General features: G+C 43.9%; 1 protein-coding gene across 1 annotated transcript in view; it reads left to right on the top strand.

Moving 5' to 3' along the window:
* The first annotated feature begins 539 nt into the window (after nt 1-539).
* LOC144500574 (glycylpeptide N-tetradecanoyltransferase 1) overlaps nt 540-24,189 on the top strand; it is a 56,705-nt gene continuing 33,055 nt past the window's right edge. The window contains exons 1-2 of the mRNA XM_078223713.1: nt 540-666; nt 16,233-16,377. Coding sequence (XP_078079839.1) covers nt 16,317-16,377 — 61 coding nt within the window. The 5' untranslated portion in view covers nt 540-666; nt 16,233-16,316. The remainder of the gene's footprint in view (nt 667-16,232; nt 16,378-24,189) is intronic.

Here is a 24,189-nt window from a genome sequence, read left to right as displayed (position 1 = left end):
ACAGTCATCTGAAGTGGGGATCCAGGAGTGCAGAGGCTGATTGTGCCACTGTTGCCATCTCTCCCGAGATAAGCTTATTTGGCACATACCTGCTCAACCCAGGGCAATGTGGGTCACTTCTACACTGCCTTTCGCACAAGAATTTCTGTTCTAGCATTACTCCATTGTTGATCCCACATGCATGCTGCCAGTCTGGAGTGAAATTCACGGAAACATGCAGTGTAGTTTATTTGTGGGCTAATGCACTCTAATCACATAGTGCTTGGGCAATAATACACCCTTGAAGTTCCCAACTGATTCCTAATGGGTGCACCATTGGAGTGAGACTGAAGAAAAGGTATTTTGTGGTAATGAACAGAGAAATGAACCCAATGTCGCTAAGCTCCATTGGCAGGATACCTATTGTTTATTATTGAAGCCAAGGATGGTTCCTATAACTATAACACATTTCAGTAAAATAGCCTTACACTGTAACTAAAGTCTGGCTGAGTTTTTTCTTTCATTAAAGCCTCACCTTTCCAGCCATATCATTTTTCTCAGTTCTGCTTTTCTTTCTAAAGCAGTAAGAGTCCAGGGGATGATACAGGAGCCAAGAAGAAGAAAAAGAAACCAAAGCGGAAGAAGGAGAAGGGTGGAGGGAAGCTAGACTCGGACGATCAATCAAAGGTATGGTTCAGGGTAAAAAGTCTTCTGTAACTGTCCAGGAATCTCGGTGCTACAGGCAACAACTTTCTTCACAGAATAAAGAGTAGCAATTTTAAAAAGGCATTCTGCACACTTCTAACTTGACCCCTTTCTGTATGTAATTAAAAGTTTTGCATTTAGCAGGAGGCATATTAAACACATAGGATGGCAGGGTAAGCTAAAGTCAAAATACTGCAGATGCAGGAATCTGAAACAAAAACAGAAAATGCTGGATAAACTCAGCAGGTCTGACAGCATCTGTGGAGGGAGATTAGAGCTAGCGTTTCAAGTCTGGATGCATCCTGACTCAAAACTTTGAGCATGAATATGGAGTTCTTCATAACATTCTCTGTAACATTTTATAATTTTGAAAAATGTACAATTAAAATAAGCTTTTTTTTCTAATTTTTCTTTATACTTAATGACCTGCATTTAAGGTTGCAAGAAGATGATGTTGAAATTTGTTGATACAAATTAGAGGAACAGTGCAGGTAATGGCATCTGCCACATATTTGCCTACTTATTTTAATGCAATCTCTTTGTAGCTTAATGCAATCTTTGCATTAAGCTTCTAAATGCAGGTCATTAATGTAAGTGTGCAACAGTAATGGTCAGATCCCAGATGTGAATCCTTTACCTGTTTAACTTCAGAGGACTGTACTCCATGCAACCCCTTCCCTCACCCATTGACATGCACCTAATGCTGTACTCTTTCACCTATTTCCTGTTTATTTCCGAGATTCATTCTGAATCCGAACCATAGAATTGAGTCTGCACCGACTCTCTGAAAGAGCATCTTGCCCAGGCCTACTTCGCCCCTGCCCTATCCCCATATGCCCCATATTCCAATTCATTTTTTTTTAAACCTAGGCCATCGCATTTGGGAAACCTATGGATTGGTAATTGCCAGCCAGCGCACATTTGTTAATGGCAAATCATGTTTGACTAACTATATTTGAGCTGTTTGATGAAATAATGGAGAGGATTGATGAGGCTGAAGCGATTGTGCACATGGACTTTCAAAAGATGTTTGATAAAACGCCACTTAAAATGTTTATTAGCAAAATCTAAGCCCATGAGAGTCAAGGATCAGTGCATGGATTCAAAATTGGCTAAGGGACAGAAAGCAGATGGTGAACAGTTGTCTTTCAGACTGAAGGGAAATTAACATTGGTGCCCCCAGATGTTGGTATTTGGCCCACTTTATTTTGATATAGATTAATGATCTGGACTTTTGTCTCCGGGACATTATTTCAAAGCTTGCAGATTGTATGAAATTCAGAAATGTAAAACAGTGGGGAGAATAGTCAGACGTCTGAATGACATAGGCTGATAAATGCTCCTTTATTATTTGTGATGTATATAAACAATATAGATGAGAATGTGGTGGGGGGGTGATAATTAAATTTGCAGATGACACAAAGATTGGCTGGGTAGTTAATTGTAAGGAAGGAGGTCTTGGGTTGCAGGAAGATATGATATAGACAGGATGGACAGATCTGTGGCAGATGGAATTTTACCCTGAAAAGCACAAGGTGGTACACTTTGGAAGGAGTAACAAGAAAAGGGAGTACTTAATGGTAGTAGGAATCTCGGGAACAAAGGGATCTAGGGTGCTTGGCCGCACATCCTGAAGGCAGCTGGTCAGATTAATAGTTATGAAGGTATACGGGACACTTGGATTTGGGAGGCTATGTTGGAGCTATGCAAAACTGTGGTTCGGCCACAGTTGGTGTACTGTGTGCAGTTCTGGTCACCAGACTATAGGAAGGGTCTGGTTACACTCGAGAGTGCAGAAGAGATTCACCAATATGTTGCCTGGAAATCATCATAGAAATCATCATAGAAACCCTACAGTGCAGAAGGAGGCCATTCGGCCCATCGAGTCTGCACCGACCACAATCCCACCCAGGCCCTACCCCCACATATTTACCCACTAATCCCTCTAACCTACGCATCTCAGGACACTAAGGGGCAATTTTTAACCAGGCCAATCAACCTAACCCGCACATCTTTGGACTGTGGGAGGAAACCGGAGCACCCGGAGGAAACCCACGCAGACACGAGGAGAATGTGCAAACTCCACACAGACAGTGACCCGAGCCGGGAATCGAACCCGGGACCCTGGAGCTGTGAAGCAGCAGTGCTAACCACTGTGCTACCGTGGAGCACTTGAGCTATGAAGAGAGGCTGAATAAGCTTGGGTTCAGAGCAGAGAAGGCTGTGGGGGTCTCGATTGAGCTATATGTGATTGAGGGGTATGGATAGGGTGGCTAGAAAGCAGCTGATCCCCTTAGTAGAAGGGTCAGTAATGAGGGAATATAATTTTAAGGTAAAGGGTAAGAGGTTTAGAGGGGATTTGAGGAAAAATGTTTTCATCCAGAGGGTGGTGGGAGTCTGGAATGCACTGCCTGAGAAAGTAGCAGAGATGGGAACCCTCTTTTAAAAGAAAATACCTGGATGAGCACGAAATGTCATAATATTCAAGGTTATGAGCCAAGTACAGGAAAGAGGGCTTAGTTTAGATTTAGTGTAGTTTTGTCCATGCAAACTCGATGGGCCGAAGGACCTCTTCTGTCTGACTCCAAGACATGCGTAGGATTTCATTTGATACATGGCACAGAAATAAACTATAATTAAAAAACAAGGTACTGGAAAAAATCTGTAGGTCTGGCAGCATGTGTGGAGAGAGTGTTACGTTTCAAGTCCGATATGACTTCTTCAGAACTGACCTGAAGAATTCATGTGGTCTCGGCATTAATTCTCTTTCTCTCTTCACAATGCTCCCAGTCTTGCTGTGTTTTTCCAGCACTTTTTTAAAATTCCAGATCTCCAGAATCCACAATATTTTGCTTTAATTTCAGATAGGCTGGTTGGGCCAAATGGTTTATTTCTATGTCGGTATTTATGCTCTATTCTCCTATTCTCCTTCATCTCTTTTATCAGCATAAACCTCAATTTCCTTCTCTCTCATAAGCTTGTATAGCTTCCCCTTTAATGTGTCTATGACATCTGCTTCAGTTATTCTCTGTGATAATGAGTTCCACACTCTCACCTTCCTTTGGGTAAAAAGATTTTTTCTAAATTGCCTATTGGAGTTCTTGGAAAGTATCCAATAATAATGGCCTCTATTTATGCTCTTCTCCACAAGAGGAAATATTCTCTCTGTATTCGCTCTTATCATAACCTTTACTCTGTAGCGGGGTCCCCTTTTTTTAAACTCCACTCGTGGGCTTATCTCAGGTTTGGTTCTCCGTTACCCAAACCCCACCAATGCCCGAGTGATTCTCTCTCTCGCCGATGGAACAACGGCCACCTTGCGCCTACTTCACTAGAGTAGCGCTCCCAAGAGAGAGAAAAGGAAACTGCTGCCTATCCACTACCTGGCAGCCTTTCCTGAGTGGGCGGTTTCAAAGTGCCCAAGGTACCCTCAGTCCTAGACTCCGGAATTATGGTAAGAGATATTTAATATTGTGACTTGGTCAGAGATCGTTGGTGAGAAATTGAAAAGATCAAAACGGACTCCAATGGAAGTCAAAGATATATATATATTTGTTAAAACATCAAGGTCAAGATCACCAAACACCAGGAAAACAACACACAATGCCTTATGCTCTATAAGACTATAGCTATGGAAGGAATACTAAAACGGGCACCACGGGAATGCTTACTTTACACAAGTTTACCAGTGTCTTAAACTATGAAAGGTGCATGCAAAAGCCCCCCCCCCCCCCCCCTTTCCCCAAAGCCTCATCCACTATGATGATCTTGGGAACTTCCTGAATTACCAGAGGATACTCTCAATCCTAGTTTAAATTGCTCAGTGGGCTTCGGGCTGCGTGCTGGAGACGAACGAGAGGCAGGCAGAAACAGGAGAGGAGAGAGAGAGACCAGAGCTTGCTTGTCCCTTTTTAAAACCTGAACCAGTGATTCTCTCTCACAAAACAATTTCTGATCATTGGTAGTTTTGATTGACTGGAACAAAAAGGGCATGAACTGTCGGGACCGCCCTTAATTGATATTTTAATGTCTTTTAAATGTTCTCTGAGTCAGCCTGATTGGAATCCCATCAGCGATCTGAGTCTTGATGTAGTCCGTGGATGGAATGATCTCTGTTCTCATTGTCTTGCTGCTGGGCTATTTACTCCTCGTCTGCTGGCCATGGTTTCTCCTTTGTTTCCTGTTGATTAGATCATCCCTGTCTCGACCTTCTCGTTATTCCCAGCCTCTTGCATATTCATGTGGCCTGACAGCCAGCCGGCCATTTTCCTTATCCCTGGGTTCTTTAATCATGGAGGATTTGCCCTAAAACTTACAACTCCCCCTCTCTGCTTTCTGTCTTGAAGTCAACTAGCTGTCCATTCTGCCACTTGTCCCCTGACTCCACATTCTCCAACTCCAATCATTTTAAAGACCTCTATTAAGTCACTTCTCAATCTTATTTTTGTCAAGAGAATAAAGACGCATTCTATCGAGCCTTTCCTGACGTGTAAGAATTATTGGTATCATGCTTGTAAATCAATTCCACATCTTCTCCAGTATTGTTTTTATAATATGGCGACCAGAATGGCATGGGGTTCTGTAAGTATGCACCAACTAAAGTTCAATAGAGGCTTAACATAACCTCCAATAAAGCCTAGTGTTTGGCTTGCCTCTTTTTTACTGGCCTTGCTAACTTGTGGCACAGCTTTTAGTGATTGGTGTATTTGTCCTCGGAGATCCCTTTGTTCCTCTACCTGACTTAAACTTGCACCTTCCCATTCTCTCCAAAATGTACGACCTCGCATGTATCATTATTGAACTTCATTCGCCAATTATTAGCCCATTTTACAAATTTTATCAATGTCCTCTAGGAATTTGTTGTGGTCCTCCTCAGTATTGACTATTTCCCCCAAGCTGGTATCATCCACAAAATATCAAAATTGTGTTTTTGATTCCAGTGGCCTCAACACTGATCCTCGTAGAACACCATCTTCTGCCACTCTGAATAACTATCCTTTACCCCCACTCTCTGCTTTCTGTCTTGAAGTCAACTAGCTGTCCATTCTGCCACTTGCCCCCTGACTCCACACACTCCAACTCCAATCATTAGTCAATTAAGGCCTTTTGAAAATCCAGGTAAATGCCATCTGCAATATCATTGTCTATTCTTGCTGATACCACCTCAAAAAATAATTAAGGTTGATCAAGCAAGATTCTTCCTTTTTTAATCCATGCTGACTGTTCATTATTATATTTCTCATTTCTAGATATTCGTTCTTTGCTTTTGGTAAGGATTCCATTAGCTTTCCTACCACTGATAAGCTGACTGGTCTATAATTCCCTGGACTGTTCAGTTCCTCCTCAAATATAGAATTACGTGAACTTTCCATTAATCCTTTGACACTACAGCTTTCTCTGATGGATTATTAAATATGTGTTGTAATGCCTCTGGTATCTCCCTAGATTCTTTTAAAATATGTGAATGCAATCCATCCAGACCAGGGAGTTTAATTAGTTAATTCAATACTTTTTATTAGTTTTAAATGCACTTACCTCATTAATCATCTTGTCATTCAATGCCTTGCCTACCTGTTCTATGTTCGTATTTCTGGTAAACACCAAAGCCAAATAATTATTGGATCTTTCTGCCATCTTTCTTTCTTTACCTGTAATATTCTATCCATCCCTTAATGGCCTTATTCCTAAAGCACACTTTTTTTGTTGATGTATCTGTGACATATTTTACCATTTTGTTTTTATGTGCTTTGGTAATTTAATTTCGCAGTCTCTTCGCCTTCCTAATTGTTTAAATTTTTGTTATGGATGGTGTCATTTAATCAAAAAATACTAGTTAATGGGAAGTACTCCAGAAGCAAGAAAAGGTGCTGCTGTATCTTTGGTGGGTGAGGGGATGCAACTGGGCAGTCGAGGGTCCCAGCACAGCAGGGCATCATAATAAAACCACCACAGCTGAAGACCAAGCTGACACCACGACCTTCAAACCAGCTTTTATTTTAAAAATCGAGCCATCATGTTCACTGACAGCCGCTCCAAGCGGTAACTGCTGCTTCCGACCTTCCAGCAGCTTTGTGGGTTTCCAGCCAGCTTTTTTTTAACAAATATGAAATCAAACCGATCACCACCACAACTAGAGACCAACCTCGACACTGGGGTCTCAGAATGTGCCGTTTGAGTCTTTTCCAACCTTCAAACTCGCTCTTTAAGAAAGAAAACTTGAGCTGTCAGAAATTCTGGTTAATGGATCATTCTGGTTGGTATAGAGCCGGATAACACACACATTACTTTTCTCCTAATTTCTCTTTACTTTTTTCATTCATTCCTCTGCTGTCTTATGTATTTAGTAATTGTCTCTTTCCAACCCTCAGTTGTTTCCTTATTTCTTTATATCTCTGTGGAGTCTCAGTTGTGTCTAGTTTGTTCTTTCCTTCCAGCTAAATATATCTGCACTCCTTGAACAGTATTTTACATGTTCTCCATTCTTGTTCCATATCATTATTTGGCAATATTGTTGCCCATTTCCTAAATTCTGTTCTCACTCCTCAAAGTGTATTATCCTGCTTTTCTTCGTACTGGTGTCTTCCTCCATCATCTTAATGTTATGGTCACGATTGCCTGGATGTTCCAGATTAATTTAGTGCAGAGAACTTAGTGGGGTGGCACAGTGGTTAGCCCTGCTGCCTCACAGCTCCAGGGATCCAGGTTCGATTCCCGGCTTGGGTGACTGTGCAATGTTCTCCGTGGGTCTGTGTGGGTTTCTTCCGGGTGCTTTGGTTTCTCCAGCAGTCCAAAGGTGTGCTGGTTAGGTGCATTGGCCATGCTTAATTATCCCAACAGGCGGAGTGTGGCGATTAGGAGATTTTCACAGTAACTTCATTGCAGTGTTAATGTAAGCCTACTTATGACACTAATAAATAAACTTTAAGAGAAGTGTGAATTGATAAGAATTTGGTAAGAAGAATAAGGAGAGGCAAAGTGAACTAATTTGTACAGTTTTAATAGGGTTGCAAGAACAGAGACCTGGTGGTGTACATGCACAAATATCTGAAGGTTCCAAGACAAGTTGAAAGGGCTGCTTAAATACGATTATTGGCTTTAGACTTGTGCCACCACCAGCAAGTTCCCCTCCAAGTTTCACACCACTCTGACTTAGAACTATATTGATATTCCTTCACTGGGTCAGCATCCTGGAACTCCCTCCCTTGCAGCTCTGAGGGTGTACCTACCAGGTGGACTGCAGTGGTTCAAGAAGGTGGCTCACGTCCGCATTCTTAAGGTGGGGATGGATGACAATTACAGGCCTTGTCAGCGACAGCCACGTTCCAGGAAAGAATAAAAAAACTGATAAGTACGAACGCAAGGACATTATACCTAACCCCTCTCTGTAAGTCTGATTAAGTCCCAACTGGATAATTGTAGCCAATTCTGGGTGTCACACTCTTTGGGTAGCATGTCAAGATCTTGGGAGGGAGTAGATAAAAGATTTACTAGAAATAGAGATGAGGGACTTCAGTTACATGGAGAGACTTAAGAAGCTGGGTTTGTTTTTCTTAGAAGAGAGGAGGTTAAGAGGAGTTTTCATAGAGATGTTCAGTGGCAAAATGTCATTAAACAGAGGACATGGATTAAAGGCAATCAGCAAAAGAACCAGAGGTAGAGCAGTCAAAAACTTTACACAGTTATTTTGATCTGGAAGGCACCATCTGACAGTGGTGGGAGTAGACTGACTAGTAACTTCCAAAAGAAAATTTACTAAATATTTGAAGGGGAACAATGTCCGGTGGTAATGGGAAAGAATAGGAAAGTGCAGTTATGATAGAAAATCAGTCATGATCTTGTTGATGGGGATTCAGGCTCAAGGGGCCATATGACCTACTGTTCCTGTGTTCTTTTGTTATGAACAGGTACACGGACAAATTATCCCATGAGTCTATGAATCTAGTTGTAGTTTTGCTAAAATATAGTAATGTGCCTTTACAATTCTACTCAGTTCCTTTATTCCTCCTGCCATTTGCCTCTTTTGCACAACAAAATCTCAGCAAGAGCAGCAACTTACATTTAACCAGCACTTTTTAATACAGAAAAATGTACCAAAGTTCTTTCCAGAGGCATAATTTTTTTTTTTAAATGAATGGGGAACTTCGAGACATGAGGGGTGATGACCAAAGGATTGGTCAAAGGTAGGTTTCAAAATCACTTGGGAAAGGAAGCAGGAGATTTGGGGAGAGATTTCCAGAGCGTGAAGTTTAAAAGATTGAAACCTGTCAATGGATTCAGTAAGTGAAATGCAGGGTGTGGTGTAGTTATAGACTGCAGGAGGTTACAGAGATAGGGAGAGACAAATCCTTGAGGAGATTTAAATGTGTGTTCTCAACATGGAGTCATAGAGGTTTACAGCATGGAAACGGGCCCTTCGGCCCAACTTGTCCATGCCATCCTTTTCTTACCACTAAGCTATTCCCAATTGCCCGTGTTTGGTCCATATTCCTCTATACCCATCTTACCCATGTAATTGTCTAAATGCTTTTTAAAAGACAAAATTGTACCTGCCTCTACTACTACCTCTGGCAGCTCGTTCCAGACACTCAACACCCTCTGTGTGAAAGAATTGCCTTCTGGACCCTTTCTGTATCTGTCCCCTCTCACCTTAAACCTATGTCCTCTAGTTTTAGACTCCCCTACCTTTGGGAAAATATGTTGACTATCTACTTTGTCATTATTTTATAGACCTCTATAAAATCACCCCTAAGCCTCCTACACTCCAGGGAAAAAACTCCCAGTCTTTCCAGCCTCTCCTTATAACTCAAACCATCATATCCCAGTAGCATCTTAGTAAACCTTTTCTGCACACTTTCTAGTTTAATATCCTTTCTATAATAGGGTGACTAGAACTGTACACATTGTTCCAAATGTGGCCTCACCAATGTCTTGTGCAACTTCAACAAGACATCCCAACTCCTGTATTCAATGTTCTGAGCAATGAAACCAAGCATACCAAGTGTCTTCTTCACCACTCTGTCCACCTGTGATCCCACTTTCAAGGAGCTATCAACCTGTACCGCTGGATCTCTTTGTACTGTAACTCTCCCCAACAGTCCCAGGGATCTGTTCTGGGACCCATGCTGTTTGTCATTTTCATAAATGACCTGGATGAGGAAGTGGAGGGGGATGGGTTGGTAAGTTTGCTGATGACACGAAGGTTGGTGGTGTTGTGGATAGGTTGGAGGGATGTCAGAAGCTGCAGCGTGACATAGATAGGATGCAAGACTGGGCGGAGAAGTGGCAGATAGACTTCAACCCGGATAAATTTGTAGTGGTCCATTTTGGCAGGTCAAATGGGATGAAGGAGTATAATATCAAGGGTAAGACTCTTAGCAGTGTAGAGGATCAGAAGGACCGTGGGGTCTGGGTCCATAGGACTCTTAAATCGGCCTCGCCGGTAGAGGAGGTGGTTAAGAAAGCGTATGATGTGCTGGCCTTCATCAATCGAGGGATTGAGTTTAGGAGTCGGGAGATAATGATGCAGCTTTATACGACCCTGGTCCTGCCCTGGTTCGATCTACCAAAATGCATTACCTCGCATTTATCTACATTTAACTCCCATCTGCCATTCGTCAGCCCACTGGCCCAATTGATCAAGATCCCGTTGCAATCCGAGATAGCCTTCTTCACTGTCCACTGTGCCACCAATCTTGGTGTCATCTGCAAACTTACTAACCATGCCTCCTATATTCTCATCCAAATCATTAATATAAATGACAAATAACAGTGGACCCAGCACCGATTTCTGAGGCACACCGCTGGTCACAGGCCTCCTGTTTGGAAAAACAACCCTTTTACAACCACCATCTGCCTTCTGTCGTCAAGCCAATTCTGTATCCAATTGACTACCTCACTCTGGATCCCGTGTGATTTAACCTTATGAAACAACCTACCATGCGGTACCTTGTCAAAGGCCTTGCTAAAGTCCATGTAGACAACGTTGACTGCACTGTCCTCATCTACCTTCTTGGTTACCCCTTCAAAAAACTCAGTCAAATTCGTGAGACATGATTTTCCACTCATAAAACCACGCTGACTGTCCCTAATCAGTCCTTGCATCTCTAAACGCCTGTAGATCCTGTCTCTCAGAATACCTTCTGACAACTTAGCCACTACAGATGACATCATAGTTCATTTCCCCATATTCTTTCAAATATGTACCCACCAGTGGTTGACACCGCTGCCTCACAGCACCACGGACCTGGGTTTGAATCCGGCCTTGGGTGCCTGTCTTGTGTGGAGATTGCATGTCAGCGTGGGTTTCCTCTGGGTGCTCCAGTTTCAAAGTCCAAAGATGTGCGGGTTAGGTGGATTAGCCATGGTAAATGCATGAGGTTTATGGGGATATGGTGGGTGGGGTAGGCTTGGGAGAGTTGGTGCAGACTTAATGGGCTGAATGGCCTCCTTTCACACTGTAGGGATTCTATGGTTTTCAGGATCCAGTGGTTTGAATTTTTAAAGTCTTCCTCCCGCCTCCCCAGTTACTATATTCTGTCATATCTTTGTAAATTGTAGCCTATATTATGTGCTCAATTTCTGGAAGAGTCTTGAATCCACAGCCGGCATTCTCAGAAGCAAGAGTGCCACCAACTGAAACAAACCAGCATGCTATTAAATGTTTTAATTTTTCCAATGAGAGAACATCGTAGCGTGCTGTTATATTCACTTAGCCATGATGTGGAGACACCGGCTTATTCACGTAGAGCAGTGAGAGATACTTAAACAGCATCGTGTGGACAGTACTTAATGTGAAATTTGAACATTCCCTTTTCTGACTTCAAGATTTTTTGATTCTAAAAAAGATCTTGCATCTTCAGATACTTTCTGCTAAAAGTCCTACTTCCTGATGCCACGCTTGTGTGTTATATTTTTTTTCTATCCTAAATTCCTATATCTACATTTATTATGGATACTGTCTCAGTAAACTGGACACTCTTGCAATCCCCGCTGATACTACTGGACAAGTCGGATCACATGATGGAGTTTGACTTGAATCCTAGCTTTTGTTTTTTTTTTAAAGAGACGTGGATGAACACAGTCACAGGACTGCCAATGAATTTTTAACAAAGGTTCAACAAGAAAAGATTAACTGCAATGCACTATCCCGTCACCCTATGTATATGTATATAGAATTGTAAGGATAATACAAGTTACAATTGCCGAGCTCTTGCCGCCATTTATGCCAATGGGAACCTGCACTCCCAGACACATCTCTGCCACTGATATCCTGGCGGCAAGGGTTGCGTTCCACAGCAAACCCCGTTGACAACACCAGAGCCATAAGATCCCACCACCAGTGAGTGGCATGCTGCCTCCCGGCACCATGAAGCAGAGGGGGTGGAGAATCCCACCCAATATTTATCTTGTACTCTAATGTTCTCAATAATTACACAGCCCATGTAAACCAGTAGACAAACTGTGGTCAGACGCACCACACTTCATCAGATGCCACCCAAATAACTTCTGCAGATTTCTCATCAATTTCCCCCCAGGTGCTTTTCACACTGAGCAAACTGGTCTCACTGGAACTCTGGCTTTCACACAAAGGTTTCCAAACTTCACTCTCGAAGAAAAAACCTTTGAATCTTCTCCCAGACCACACTTTCACTCGTCATTGTCAAGGATCCACCTCCAGGATTTTAACCCCAATATTCCCCTACCCTGGACTGTGCAATCTAATACCCCAATATCTAGCTTCTCACATAGCTGACGTTAAATCTTATTCTTGCGGCTGTCTTTTTAATTCAGCACCCTTTCTCTGCACCACCTGTAACTTCACTGAACAGGACTTAGTTCCTTTGACTTTATGGTCCTCCTGGAATCTTTCTCTGTCCTGTTTGTTGATTTCTGGGGCTTTCTGTTCTTTAGCTGCCTGTCTCAGTACATCGTTCTGCCTCTAGCAGTTTCAGTGGAAGTCTCCTTGACTCTGGGTTACTTGGTTTCAAGTTGACTCTAACTGCTCTTGGTGCTCCGGAGTGGACCTCTGGTTGCTAAGCAGCAGTTTAGTCTTTTTTTAAAAACCCTGTAATTGATTTGGTGTCAAAAACCTCATTACAATGCAGGCATTTAAACCCACGTTCAGGCTACCCCTTTTTTAACACCAAAGCTAAACTGAAGCTTTAACCCTAAGCGCACATACAAAAACGTGCATTCAGCTTAAACTTAAAACTATACCTTACCTCTAACACACAAAAATAAATTACTTAAGCAATCTGTATTTCCTAACAATACACTGACCACGCTGTCCCACCAGTGGTAGCACTGCAGCAATGATAGAAATACTCAGCAAGTCTGGCAGGATCTATGCAGAGAGAAACTGGGCTAATGTTCCAGCTCGGTGACCTTTCATTAACACTTAAACCTGCAAATGTTAACTCTGTTTGTTTCTCCAGAGTTTCAGCCAGACCTGCTGAGGATTTGCAGCGTTTTGATTTTGTTTCGATTTCCCCCAGCTCCTGCGTCTTGCTTTTATATGAATGTGGCACCACAGAGCCTCAGATCTGCATCTCCCAGCTCGTCAACTTGACAATCCAACCAACCCAACCTTTCCACTTCCCAGACTGCTCTCACCTGTTCTGTTTAGATATCAATGATGCCAAATTATAATATCTGAACAAGGGCAGAATCTAATTCAAGGACTGGATAATACTTACTCTGTTCTAATTATTTGACTATCCTCAACTTCGCCTGAACTCGAGAATTCATTTTGATTCTCCTTGTGCAAAGTAACAGGAGATCGGCTAATTGTTAAATTAATTATAGATTTATTTTTAATTATCAATATTTAATTGACCAGCTGAGATGTAATGGAGCTTCTCTGTGTACATTACACCATGATGAGGATCAGCTTTCATTTCCTTCATGGTGCTCTCTTCCTGATTTTCCTTTCCCCTCATGACACCGAAGTGAGCTCCATTGAAACAAATCCTGATGTTCCGCCACCCCAGCGTGAAACCACACACACCCACAGGCACATTATCCCCCGAAAGCAGGATGGAGTGTTGTGGAGATTAATTATGGCCCTCCACTGAGGCAGTGCAGTTGAAGAGTGTAGGAGGAAATGTTGTCTTGTGTGCATTCTAATCTTTGAAAGAAATCTTTGCACTAACTGTCTGAGAGCAATGCTCTTTTACAGTCTGGTTTAACTATAACCTTGTAATACATTTTTAGAAAGGAGGGGTTTTAGTTATTTTAGACTGAATTTTCTTATCAGGAGGCTTTGATTGTTATCATTATAGTCATACCAGAGAGTTTGAAATGTAAGTCTTGGAATCACTGCAAGAAATGTTAACAATTGTTTCTTTGACCTTTTGGAAGCTGTGGTTTTTCCATATTTTTGTCAGATTTTAACTTGTGCTGTCATCTGGGGTTAGAGCTGCTGGTAGCAGAATGCCAAACTCACATTTTGAAAAGGTTATTAATTGTCTTGTACGCGCTGTTAATGCTGAGTACACTTCCTTTCCCTGGAAAACCTCTCCAACACTTGATGGGTGGGTCAGGCAGGACGATGTTTGAGAATTGTTTTTTATTTATCTCTGGATATTCATAGAATCATAGAAATCATAGAAACCCTACAGTGCAGAAACAGGCCATTCGGCCCATCGAGTCTGCACCGACCACAATCCCACCCAGCCCCTACTCCCATATCCCTACACATTTACCCGCTAATCCCTCTAACCTACGCATCTCAGGACACTAAGGGGCAATTTTAGAACGGCCAATCAACCTAACCCGCACATCTTTGGACTGTGGGAGGAAACCGGAGCACCCAGAGGAAACCCACGCAGACACGAGGAGAATGTGCAAACTCCACACAGACAGTGACCCAAGCCGGGAATCGAACCCAGGTCCCTGGAGCTGTGAAGCAGCAGTGCTAACCACTGTGCTACCGTGCCGCCCATATTCTTCTGAAATCTTCTATAAACCCCTTTGTAATTGGGTCCCGAAAGCTTCCAATAGGGTGGCACACTGGTTAGCACTGCTGCCTCACAGCGCCAGGGACCCAGGTTCAATTCCGGCCTCGGATCACTGTCTGTGTGGAGTTTGCACATTCTCCCCATGTCTGCGTGGGTTTCCTCCGGGTGCTCCGGTTTCTTCCCACAGCCCAAAGATGTGCGAGTTAGGTTGATAGGCCATAGTAAATTGACCCTAGTGTCAGGGAGATTAGCAGGGTAAATGTGTGTGGTTATGGAATAGGGCTTGGGTGGGATTGTGGTTGTTACAGACTCAGTGGGCCTCCTTCTGTACTGTAGGGATTCTATTCTATTCTAAATCAGTGGCACCAAGGAGAGCTGTCGGTCTACCTGAGCAGATAAACCCTTTTGGCCTGTGTGCCGGTACAATGATGCCATGGCCAGTGTGCAGCGAGTATGGTGACTGCAGGAAAATCAGTGGACGAAAGTAGTTCAAATATTCACTGTTTATTTTGATGTAAATAACTTTAGGAGAACCACAATGCAGGACCCGGTGACCTACAGGGAATGTGCACAATAGCTGGATCTCTGGAGTCACTTGCACATTCCATCCATCAAGTAGGGTTGTCCCACCAGTGCTACGGAGAAGAAAATAATGGCTAAAACATTTAGAGGATGTTCTTAAATTGTCATTTTGTTGCACCTATTAAGGACCCTTCACTGCCCGTACATTTGGATTGAAGGTGCCTGTGATATTTCTATATCTAATAATTGTATATCTGTGAGCTCTTGTATTGTCAAATATAGTTCCACTGAATTGTGCAAATATGATTTAACCCACCCCATTAACACAGCTCTGACAGATGTTTATTGAGATCACTGACGTGACCAGTTTCAGCCTTTTGCAGGATGTTTTATAGCAGGGAAATATCTGTCCAGATAACCATCTAACCAGCCTTAAAATTCAAATCTCCCAATTCTTGTTTAGAAAATCATCCAGTTTACCTTTTAAATCTCCCTACAGTTCATGCCACATGTTCACCATGCTGCATCAAGCAGTTAAGTTCAAATTGTGTCCTCCCAGACCCATTTTGAAACCTGATCTCATGTCCTCTGGTTCTGCAGGTTAGTCTTGAATCTAATGGGATTTTCATTATTTACAGCTATGTGGAGAGAATTGTCTGCACACCATGGGAATGTGGGGAGTATTATTCCGAGTAGATTTCGTGTTTTACCCCATCCCCTTTAAAATCAATGGTATTTTTAGCTGTTTATACACCCAATTACGGATCTGGCACATAATTTACAGCTGTATGAGCACTGGACAAAGTCTTTACAGAGATGTACATCGGGCAAATTTTTAACATTCTGAAAATGGAGGAGCAGAGTACAGATTATACAGCATTCTGACAGCCAGTCATACAATCAATAAGCATTCCCACTGGGGTTTAGGTTTGAATTCTGATGTCGACCTGCTATTGAATTAATGAAAGGCTGGATCTGAAGTGCAACAGTTTGAGAGCACTCTCCCCAGTGTCATTGGGTGCAAGATTGAGATGTTCAGATTTCTTTTGTGCTAAATATGCCTTTCAGGTTAACTCGTTACCTGCAGAGAAGCTGCAGGAGATCCAGAAGGCCATCGAGCTATTCTCTGTTGCCCAGGGTCCAGCAAAGAGCATGGAGGAAGCCACCAAACGTAGTTACCAATTCTGGGACACCCAGCCAGTGCCAAAGCTTGGTATGTATCTGCGACATAGCTTTTTAGAGGGCATATTGAGTGTGTTCAGATTAGGTGCAACTTGCCCAGCATATCTACAGTGTCCCCTGAAGGAATGGAGCAATGTTGCTGACTGTGCTGTTAGTGCTAGTGAAACGCTACCTTTTGATAGAAGCTGAATTCCCCAGGTTTCCCCCGACACCCTGTTCTCCTATATATGTTGATACAAATGCCCACCCTCAAAATCTCAGCTCTTCCAAAATTCTGCTGCCCACATCCTAACACTCAAAAAATCTCATTCCCCCATCATCCTTGTGATCACTGGCTTCATTCTCCCAGTCCAACAATGCCTTCATTATTTTTTTAAATGTTCTTCCTTTCGAGTGCCTCCGTGGCCTTGGCTTTCCATTTTTCAATGATCTCCTGCAGCCCTACGACCTCTGAGATCTCTGCTCCTCCAATTCTGATGCCATGCACATTCCTGATTATAATCACTCCACCCTGGCTGACCGGTGCATTCAGCTACCAAGGACCTAAACCCTGGGGATGCTTCTCTATGCTTATATCTGTCTTTCTTCATCTCTTGCTCCTGCTTTAAGATTCTCCTTCAAATTTAACTCTTTGCTCTAGCTTTTGTTAACCTGACCTAATACTGTGCCTTGTTGCGACATTTTGTCTGGTAACGCTCCTGTGAAGCGTCTTGAGATTATGCTCAAGGCATTCTGAGACTTGAGCTTTTAGGTTGTGAGCTAACATTGAATTGTAAAGTGACCAGCAGAGAGGACTTCTTCTAGATGCTCACTACCTGAGAGGATACAAGACGTTAGAAGCAAGCAGAGCTTGTGAGGATTTCTAAACCATGGATGAGATATGTTGGATGCCCACTCAAAAATGAAGCCAAGGCACTTAACGCTCTGAAACATCAGTGTCAGAGCACAGCTACTCAAACTTCCTACATTTAACCTGGAATCCTCCTTTTAGTCAAACTCTCTCTCCAGCCCTACCACCCTCTAACCTCGCCATGGATGATATTGAGCTGAAGGGAAGTTGCTCTGCAAATAACTGCAGCTGTTCAAGAAGGCAGCTCAGCAGCACCTTCTCGAAGGAAATTAGGGATGGGCAATAAATACTGGTCTAGCCACCGACACCCACATTCATGAAAGAATGGAAAAACTACAATCACCGGGCCAGTTGTGTCTGTTCGCTGTGAGCGTAAAGGAGACACAGGAACAAAATCTTGCGAGAGTTGACAAGCTATAGTCTCGCCAGCAAGATCTCGTTTCCTGATTTTTCCTTGCCAGAGGTTCCCATCCAGAAAAGATGCATCCTCATTTAAATAAATTTTAATTAATTTACATGTTAAAGGAACTTCTTGCAAATGAGCCCCACCCTCCCCACTTAATATTCAAATTCGAATATTCTGGGGAAGGTGGGACCTGTACAAACAGGACGGGGTGCACCTGAACCAGAGGAGCATCAATATCCTGGGAGGGAAATTTGCTACGGCTCTTCAGGGGGGTTTAAACTAATTTGTCAGGGGAGTGGGAAAAGGAGTTACATAGAACATAGAACATAGAAAGCCACAGCACAAACAGGCCCTTCGGCCCACAAGTTGCGCCGATCACATCCCCACCTCTAGGCCTATCTATAGCCCTCAATCCCATTAAATCCCATGTACTCATCCAGAAGTCTCTTAAAAGACCCCAACGAGTTTGCCTCCACCACCACCGACGTCAGCCGATTCCACTCACCCACCACCCTCTGAGTGAAAAACTTACCCCTGACATCCCCCCTGTACCTACCCCCCAGCACCTTAAACCTGTGTCCCCTCGTAGCAACCATTTCAGCCCTTGGAAATAGCCTCTGAGAGTCCACCCTATCCAGACCCCTCAACATCTTGTAAACCTCTATCAGGTCACCTCTCATCCTTCGTCTCTCCAGGGAGAAGAGACCAAGCTCCCTCAACCTATCCTCATAAGGCATGCCCCCCAATCCAGGCAACATCCTTGTAAATCTCTGCACCCTTTCAATGGCTTCAACATCTTTCCTGTAATGAGGTGACCAGAACTGCGCGCAGTACTCCAAGTGGGGTCTAACCAGGGTCCTATAAAGCTGCAGCATTATCTCCCGACTCCTAAACTCAATCCCTCGATTAATGAAGGCCAGTACGCCATACGCCTTCTTGACCGCATCCTCCACCTGCGAGGCCGATTTAAGAGTCCTATGGACCCGGACCCCAAGGTCCTTCTGATCCTCTACACTGCTAAGAATGGTACCCTTCATTTTATACTGCTGCTCCATCCCATTGGATCTGCCAAAATGGATCACTACACACTTATCCGGGTTGAAGTCCATCTGCCACTTCTCCGCCCAGTCTTGCATTCTATCTATGTCTCGCTGCAACTTCTGACATCCCTCCAAACTATCCACAACACCACCTACCTTGGTGTCGTCAGCAAACTTACCAACCCATCCCTCCACTTCCTCATCCAGGTCATTTATGAAAATGACAAACAGCAAGGGTCCCAGAACAGATCCCTGGGGCACTCCACTGGTCACTGACCTCCATGCAGAGAAAGACCCCTCCACAGCCACTCTCTGCCTTCTGCAGGCAAGCCAGTTCTGGATCCACAAGGCAACAGCCCCTTGGATCCCATGCCCTAGTTGTAGTCCAGAAGTCAGTGTTGAGGGTGGTGAGGTATTGGGGAAGGTATCAAGGTCAAGGGTGGGTACCGGTAGACAGGAAGGTGGGTTGAAGTGTGTCTACTTCAATGCAAGGAGCATCCGGAACAAAGTAGATGAACTTGGGGCGTGGATTGGTACTTGGGACTACGATGTTGTGGCCATTACGGAGACGTGGGTAGAACAAGGACAGGAATGGTTGTTGGACGTTCCGGGGTATAGATGTTTCAGTAAGTGTAGGGAAGCTGGTAAAAGAGGTGGAGGAGTGGCATTGTTAATCAAGGATAGTCTAACGACTGCGGAAAGGCACTTCGAGGGGGATCTGCACATTGAGGTAATATGGGCTGAAGTTAGAAATAGGAAAGGAGCGGTCATGTTGTTAGGAGTTTACTATAGGCCCCCAAATAGTAATAGAGATGTGGAGGAAGAAATTGCTAAGCAGATTATGGATATGTGTGGGGGTCACAGGGTAGTTGTCATGGGGGACTTTAACTTTCCAAATATTGATTGGAACCTTTTTAGGTCAAATAGTTCGGATGGGGCAGCTTTTGTGCAGTGTGTGCAGGAGGGTTTCCTGACACACTATGTGGATAGGCCGACAAGAGGTGAGGCCACATTGGATTTGGTACTGGGAAATGAACCGGGCCAAGTGTTAGATTTGGTTGTGGGAGAGCACTTTGGAGATCGTGACCACAATTCGGTGTCTTGTGTTATTGCAATGGAGAAGGATAGGGCCGTACGGCAGGGCAAGGTTTACAATTGGGGGAGAGGTAATTATGATGCGATTAGGCAAGAATTAGGGGGCACAAGATGGGAACAGAAACTGTCAGGGGAAGGCACTAATGAAAAGTGGAACTTTTTCAAGGAACAAATACTGGGTGTCCTTGATAGGTATGTCCCTGTCAGGCAGGGAGGAAATGGCCGAGTGAGGGAACCATGGTTCACAAAAGAGGTGGAATGTCTTGTGAAAAGGAAGAGGGAAGCTTATGTAGGGATGAGGAAACAAGGTTCAGATGGCTCGATTGAGGGTTACAAGTTAGCAAGGAACGAGCTGAAAAAGGGGCTTAGGAGAGCTAGGAGGGGACATGAGAAGTCCTTGGCGGGTAGGATCAAGGAAAACCCCAAGGCTTTTTACTCTTATGTGAGGAATAAAAGAATGACCAGGGTGAGGTTAGGGCCGGTCAAGGACAGTAGTGGGAACTTGTGTATGGAGTCAGTAGAGATAGGCGAGGTGATGAATGAATACTTTTCTTCAGTGTTCACCAAGGAGAGGGGGCCATGTTTTTGAGGAAGAGAAGGTGTTTCAGGCTAATAGGCTGGAGGAAATAGTTGTTCGGAGGGAGGATGTACTGGCAGTTTTGAATAAAGTGACGGTCGATAAGTCCCCTGGGCCTGATGAAATATATCCTAGGATTCTTTGGGAGGCAAGGGATGAGATTGCAGAGCCTTTGGTTTTGATCTTTGGGTCCTCACTGTCCACGGGGATGGTGCCAGAGGACTGGAGAGTGGTGAATGTGGTTCCTCTGTTTAAGAAAGGGAATAGAAATGACCCTGGTAATTATAGACCGGTTAGTCTTACTTCGGTGGTTGGTAAATTGATGGAAAAGGTCCTTGGGGATGGGATTTACGACCATTTAGAAAGATGCGGATTAATCCGGGATAGTCAGCACGGATTCGTGAAGGGCAAGTCGTGCCTCACAAATTTGATTGAATATTTTGAGGAGGTAACTAAGTGTGTTAATGAAGGTAGGGCAGTTGATGTCATATACATGGATTTTAGTAGGGTGTTTGATAAGGTCCCCCATGGTCGGCTTATGATGAAAGTAAGGAGGTGTGGGATAGAGGGAAAGTTGACAGATTGGATAGGTAACTGGCTCCCTGATCGAAGACAGAGGGTGGTGGTGGATGGAAAGTTTTCGGATTGGAGGCAGGTTGCTAGCGGAGTGCCACAGGAATCAGTGCTTGGTCCTCTGCTCTTTGTGATTTTTATTAATGACTTGGAGGAGGGGGCTGAAGGGTGGATCAGTAAATTTGCTGATGACACCAAGATTGGTGGAGTAGTGGATGAGGTGGAGGGCTGTTGTAGGCTGCAAAGAGACATAGATAGGATGCAAAAAGACGGAGAATGAGGGGAGATCTAATAGAGGTATACAAGATTATGAAGGGTATAGATAGGGTGAACAGTGGGAAGCTTTTTCCCAGGTCGGAGGTGACGATCACGAGGGGTCACGGGCTCAAGCTGAGAGGGGCGAAGTATAACTCAGACATCAGAGGGACGTTTTTTACACAGAGGGTGGTGGGGGCCTGGAATGCGCTGCCAAGTAGGGTGGTGGAGGCAGGCACGCTGACATCGTTTAAGACTTACCTGGATAGTCACATGAGCAGCCTGGGAATGGAGGGATACAAACGATTGGTCTAGTTGGACCAAGGAGCGGCACAGGCTTGGAGGGCCGAAGGGCCTGTTTCCTGTGCTGTACTGTTCTTTGTTCTTTGTTCAAAGCTGGGCTGAAAAATGGCAAATGGAGTTTAACCCTGATAAATGTGAGGCGATTCATTTTGGTAGGACTAATTTAAATGTGCATTACAGGGTCAAAGGTAGGGTTCTGGAGACTGTGGAGGAACAGAGAGATCTTGGGGTCCATATCCACAGATCTCTAAAGGTTGCCACTCAAGTGGATAGAGCTGTGAAGAAGGCCTATGGTGTGTTGGCTTTTATTAACAGGAGGTTGGAGTTTAGGAGCTGTGGGGTTATGCTGCAACTGTACTCGACCTTGGTGAGACCACATTTGGAATAGTGTGCGCAGTTCTGGTCACCTCACTATAAGAAGGATGTGGAAGCGCTGGAAAGAGTGCAGAGGAGATTTACCAGGATGCTGCCTGGTTTGGAGGGTAGGTCTTATGAGGAAAGGTTGAGGGAGCTGGGGCTGTTCTCTCTGGAGCGAGGAGGCTGAGGGGAGACTTAATAGAAGTTTATAAAATGATGAAGGGGATAGATAGAGTGAACGTTCAAAGACTATTTCCTCGGGTGCATGGAGCTATTACAAGGGGGCATAACTATAGGGTTCGTGGTGGGAGATATAGGAAGGACAAAAATCGACTGGAAGCAGAGCCTAATGGGAAAGACAGTAGAACAGCAATGGCAGGAGTTTCTGGGAGTAATTGAGGACACAGTGCAGAGGTTCATCCCAAACAAAAGAAAGGTTATCAGAGGGGGGATTAGGCAGCCATGGCTGACAAAGGAAGTCAGGGAATGCATCAAGGCAAAAGAGAGAGCCTATAATGTGGCAAAGAGTAGTGGGAAGTCAGAAGATTGGGAAGGCTATAAAAACAAACAGAGGATAACAAAGAGAGAAATAAGGAAGGAGAGGATCAAATATGAAGGTAGGCTAGCCAGTAACATTAGGAATGATAGTAAAAGTTTCTTTAAATACATTAAAAACAAACGGGAGGCAAAAGTAGACATTGGGCCGCTCCAAAATGACGCTGGTAATCTAGTGATGGGAGACAAGGAAATAGCTGAGGAACTTAATAAGTACTTTGCGTCAGTCTTCACAGTAGAAGACATGAGTAATATCCCAACAATTCAGGAAAGTCAGGGGGCAGAGTTGAATATGGTTGCCATCACAAAGGAGAAAGTGCTAGAGAAACTAAAAGGTCTGAAAATTGATAAATCTCCGGGCCCAGATGGGCTACATCCTAGAGTTCTAAAGGAGATAGCTGAAGAAATAGTGGAGGCGTTAGTTATGATCTTTCAAAAGTCACTGGAGTCAGGGAAAGTCCCAGAGGATTGGAAAATCGCTGTTGTAACCCCACTGTTCAAGAAGGGAACAAGAAAAAAGATGGAAAATTATAGGCCAATTAGCCTAACCTCAGTTGTTGGCAAAATTCTAGAATCCATCGTTAAGGATGAGATTTCTAAATTCTTGGAAGTGCAGGGTCGGATTAAGACAAGTCAGCATGGATTTAGTAAGGGGAGGTCGTGCCTGACAAACCTGTTAGAGTTCTTTGAAGAGATAACAAATAGGTTAGACCAAGGAGAGCCAATGGATGTTATCTATCTTGACTTCCAAAAGGCCTTTGACAAGGTGCCTCACGGGAGACTGCTGAGTAAAATAAGGGCCCATGGTATTCGAGGCAAGGTACTAACATGGATTGACGATTGGCTGTCAGACAGAAGGCAGAGAGTTGGGATAAAAGGTTCTTTCTCAGAATGGCAACCGGTGACAAGTGGTGTCCCGCAGGGTTCAGTGTTGGGGCCACAGCTGTTCTCTTTATATATTAACGATCTAGATGACGGGACTGGGAGCATTCTGGCCAAGTTTGCCGATGATACAAAGATAGGTGGAGGGGCAGGTAGTATTGAGGAGGTGGGGAGGCTGCAGAAAGATTTAGACAGTTTAGGAGAGTGGTCCAAGAAGTGGCTGATGAAATTCAACGTGGGCAAGTGCGAGGTCGTACACTTTGGAAAAAAGAATAGAGGCATGGACTATTTTCTAAACGGTGACAAAATTCATAATGCTAAAGTGCAAAGGGACTTGGGAGTCCTAGTCCAGGATTCTCTAAAGGTAAACTTGCAGGTTGAGTCCGTAATTAAGAAAGCAAATGTAATGTTGTCATTTATCTCAAGAGGCTTGGAATACAAAAGCAGGGATGTACTTCTGAGGCTTTATAAAGCACTGGTTAGGCCCCATTTGGAGTACTGTGAGCAATTTTGGGCCCCACACCTCAGGAAGGACATACTGGCACTGGAGCGGGTCCAGCGGAGATTCACACGGATGATCCCAGGAATGGTAGGCCTGACATACGATGAACGTCTGAGGATCGTGGGATTATATTCATTGGAGTTTAGGAGGTTGAGGGGAGATCTGATAGAAACTTACAAGATAATGAACGGCTTAGATAGGATGGACGTAGGGAAGTTGTTTCCATTAACAGGGGAGACTAGGACGCGGGGGCACAGCCTTAGAATAAAAGGGAGTCACTTTAGAACAGAGATGAGGAGAAATTTCTTCAGCCAGAGAGTGGTGGGTCTGTGGAATTCATTGCCACAGAGGGCTGTGGAGGCCGAGACGTTGAGCGTCTTCAAGACAGAAATTGATAAATTCTTGATTTCTCGAGGAATTAAGGGCTATGGGGAGAGAGCGGGTAAAT

The sequence above is a fragment of the Mustelus asterias genome, chromosome 11 (assembly GCF_964213995.1).
Source record: "Mustelus asterias chromosome 11, sMusAst1.hap1.1, whole genome shotgun sequence".
Taxonomy (NCBI): Eukaryota; Metazoa; Chordata; class Chondrichthyes; order Carcharhiniformes; family Triakidae; genus Mustelus; species Mustelus asterias.
This window is presented reverse-complemented; position numbering and strand designations above follow the sequence as displayed.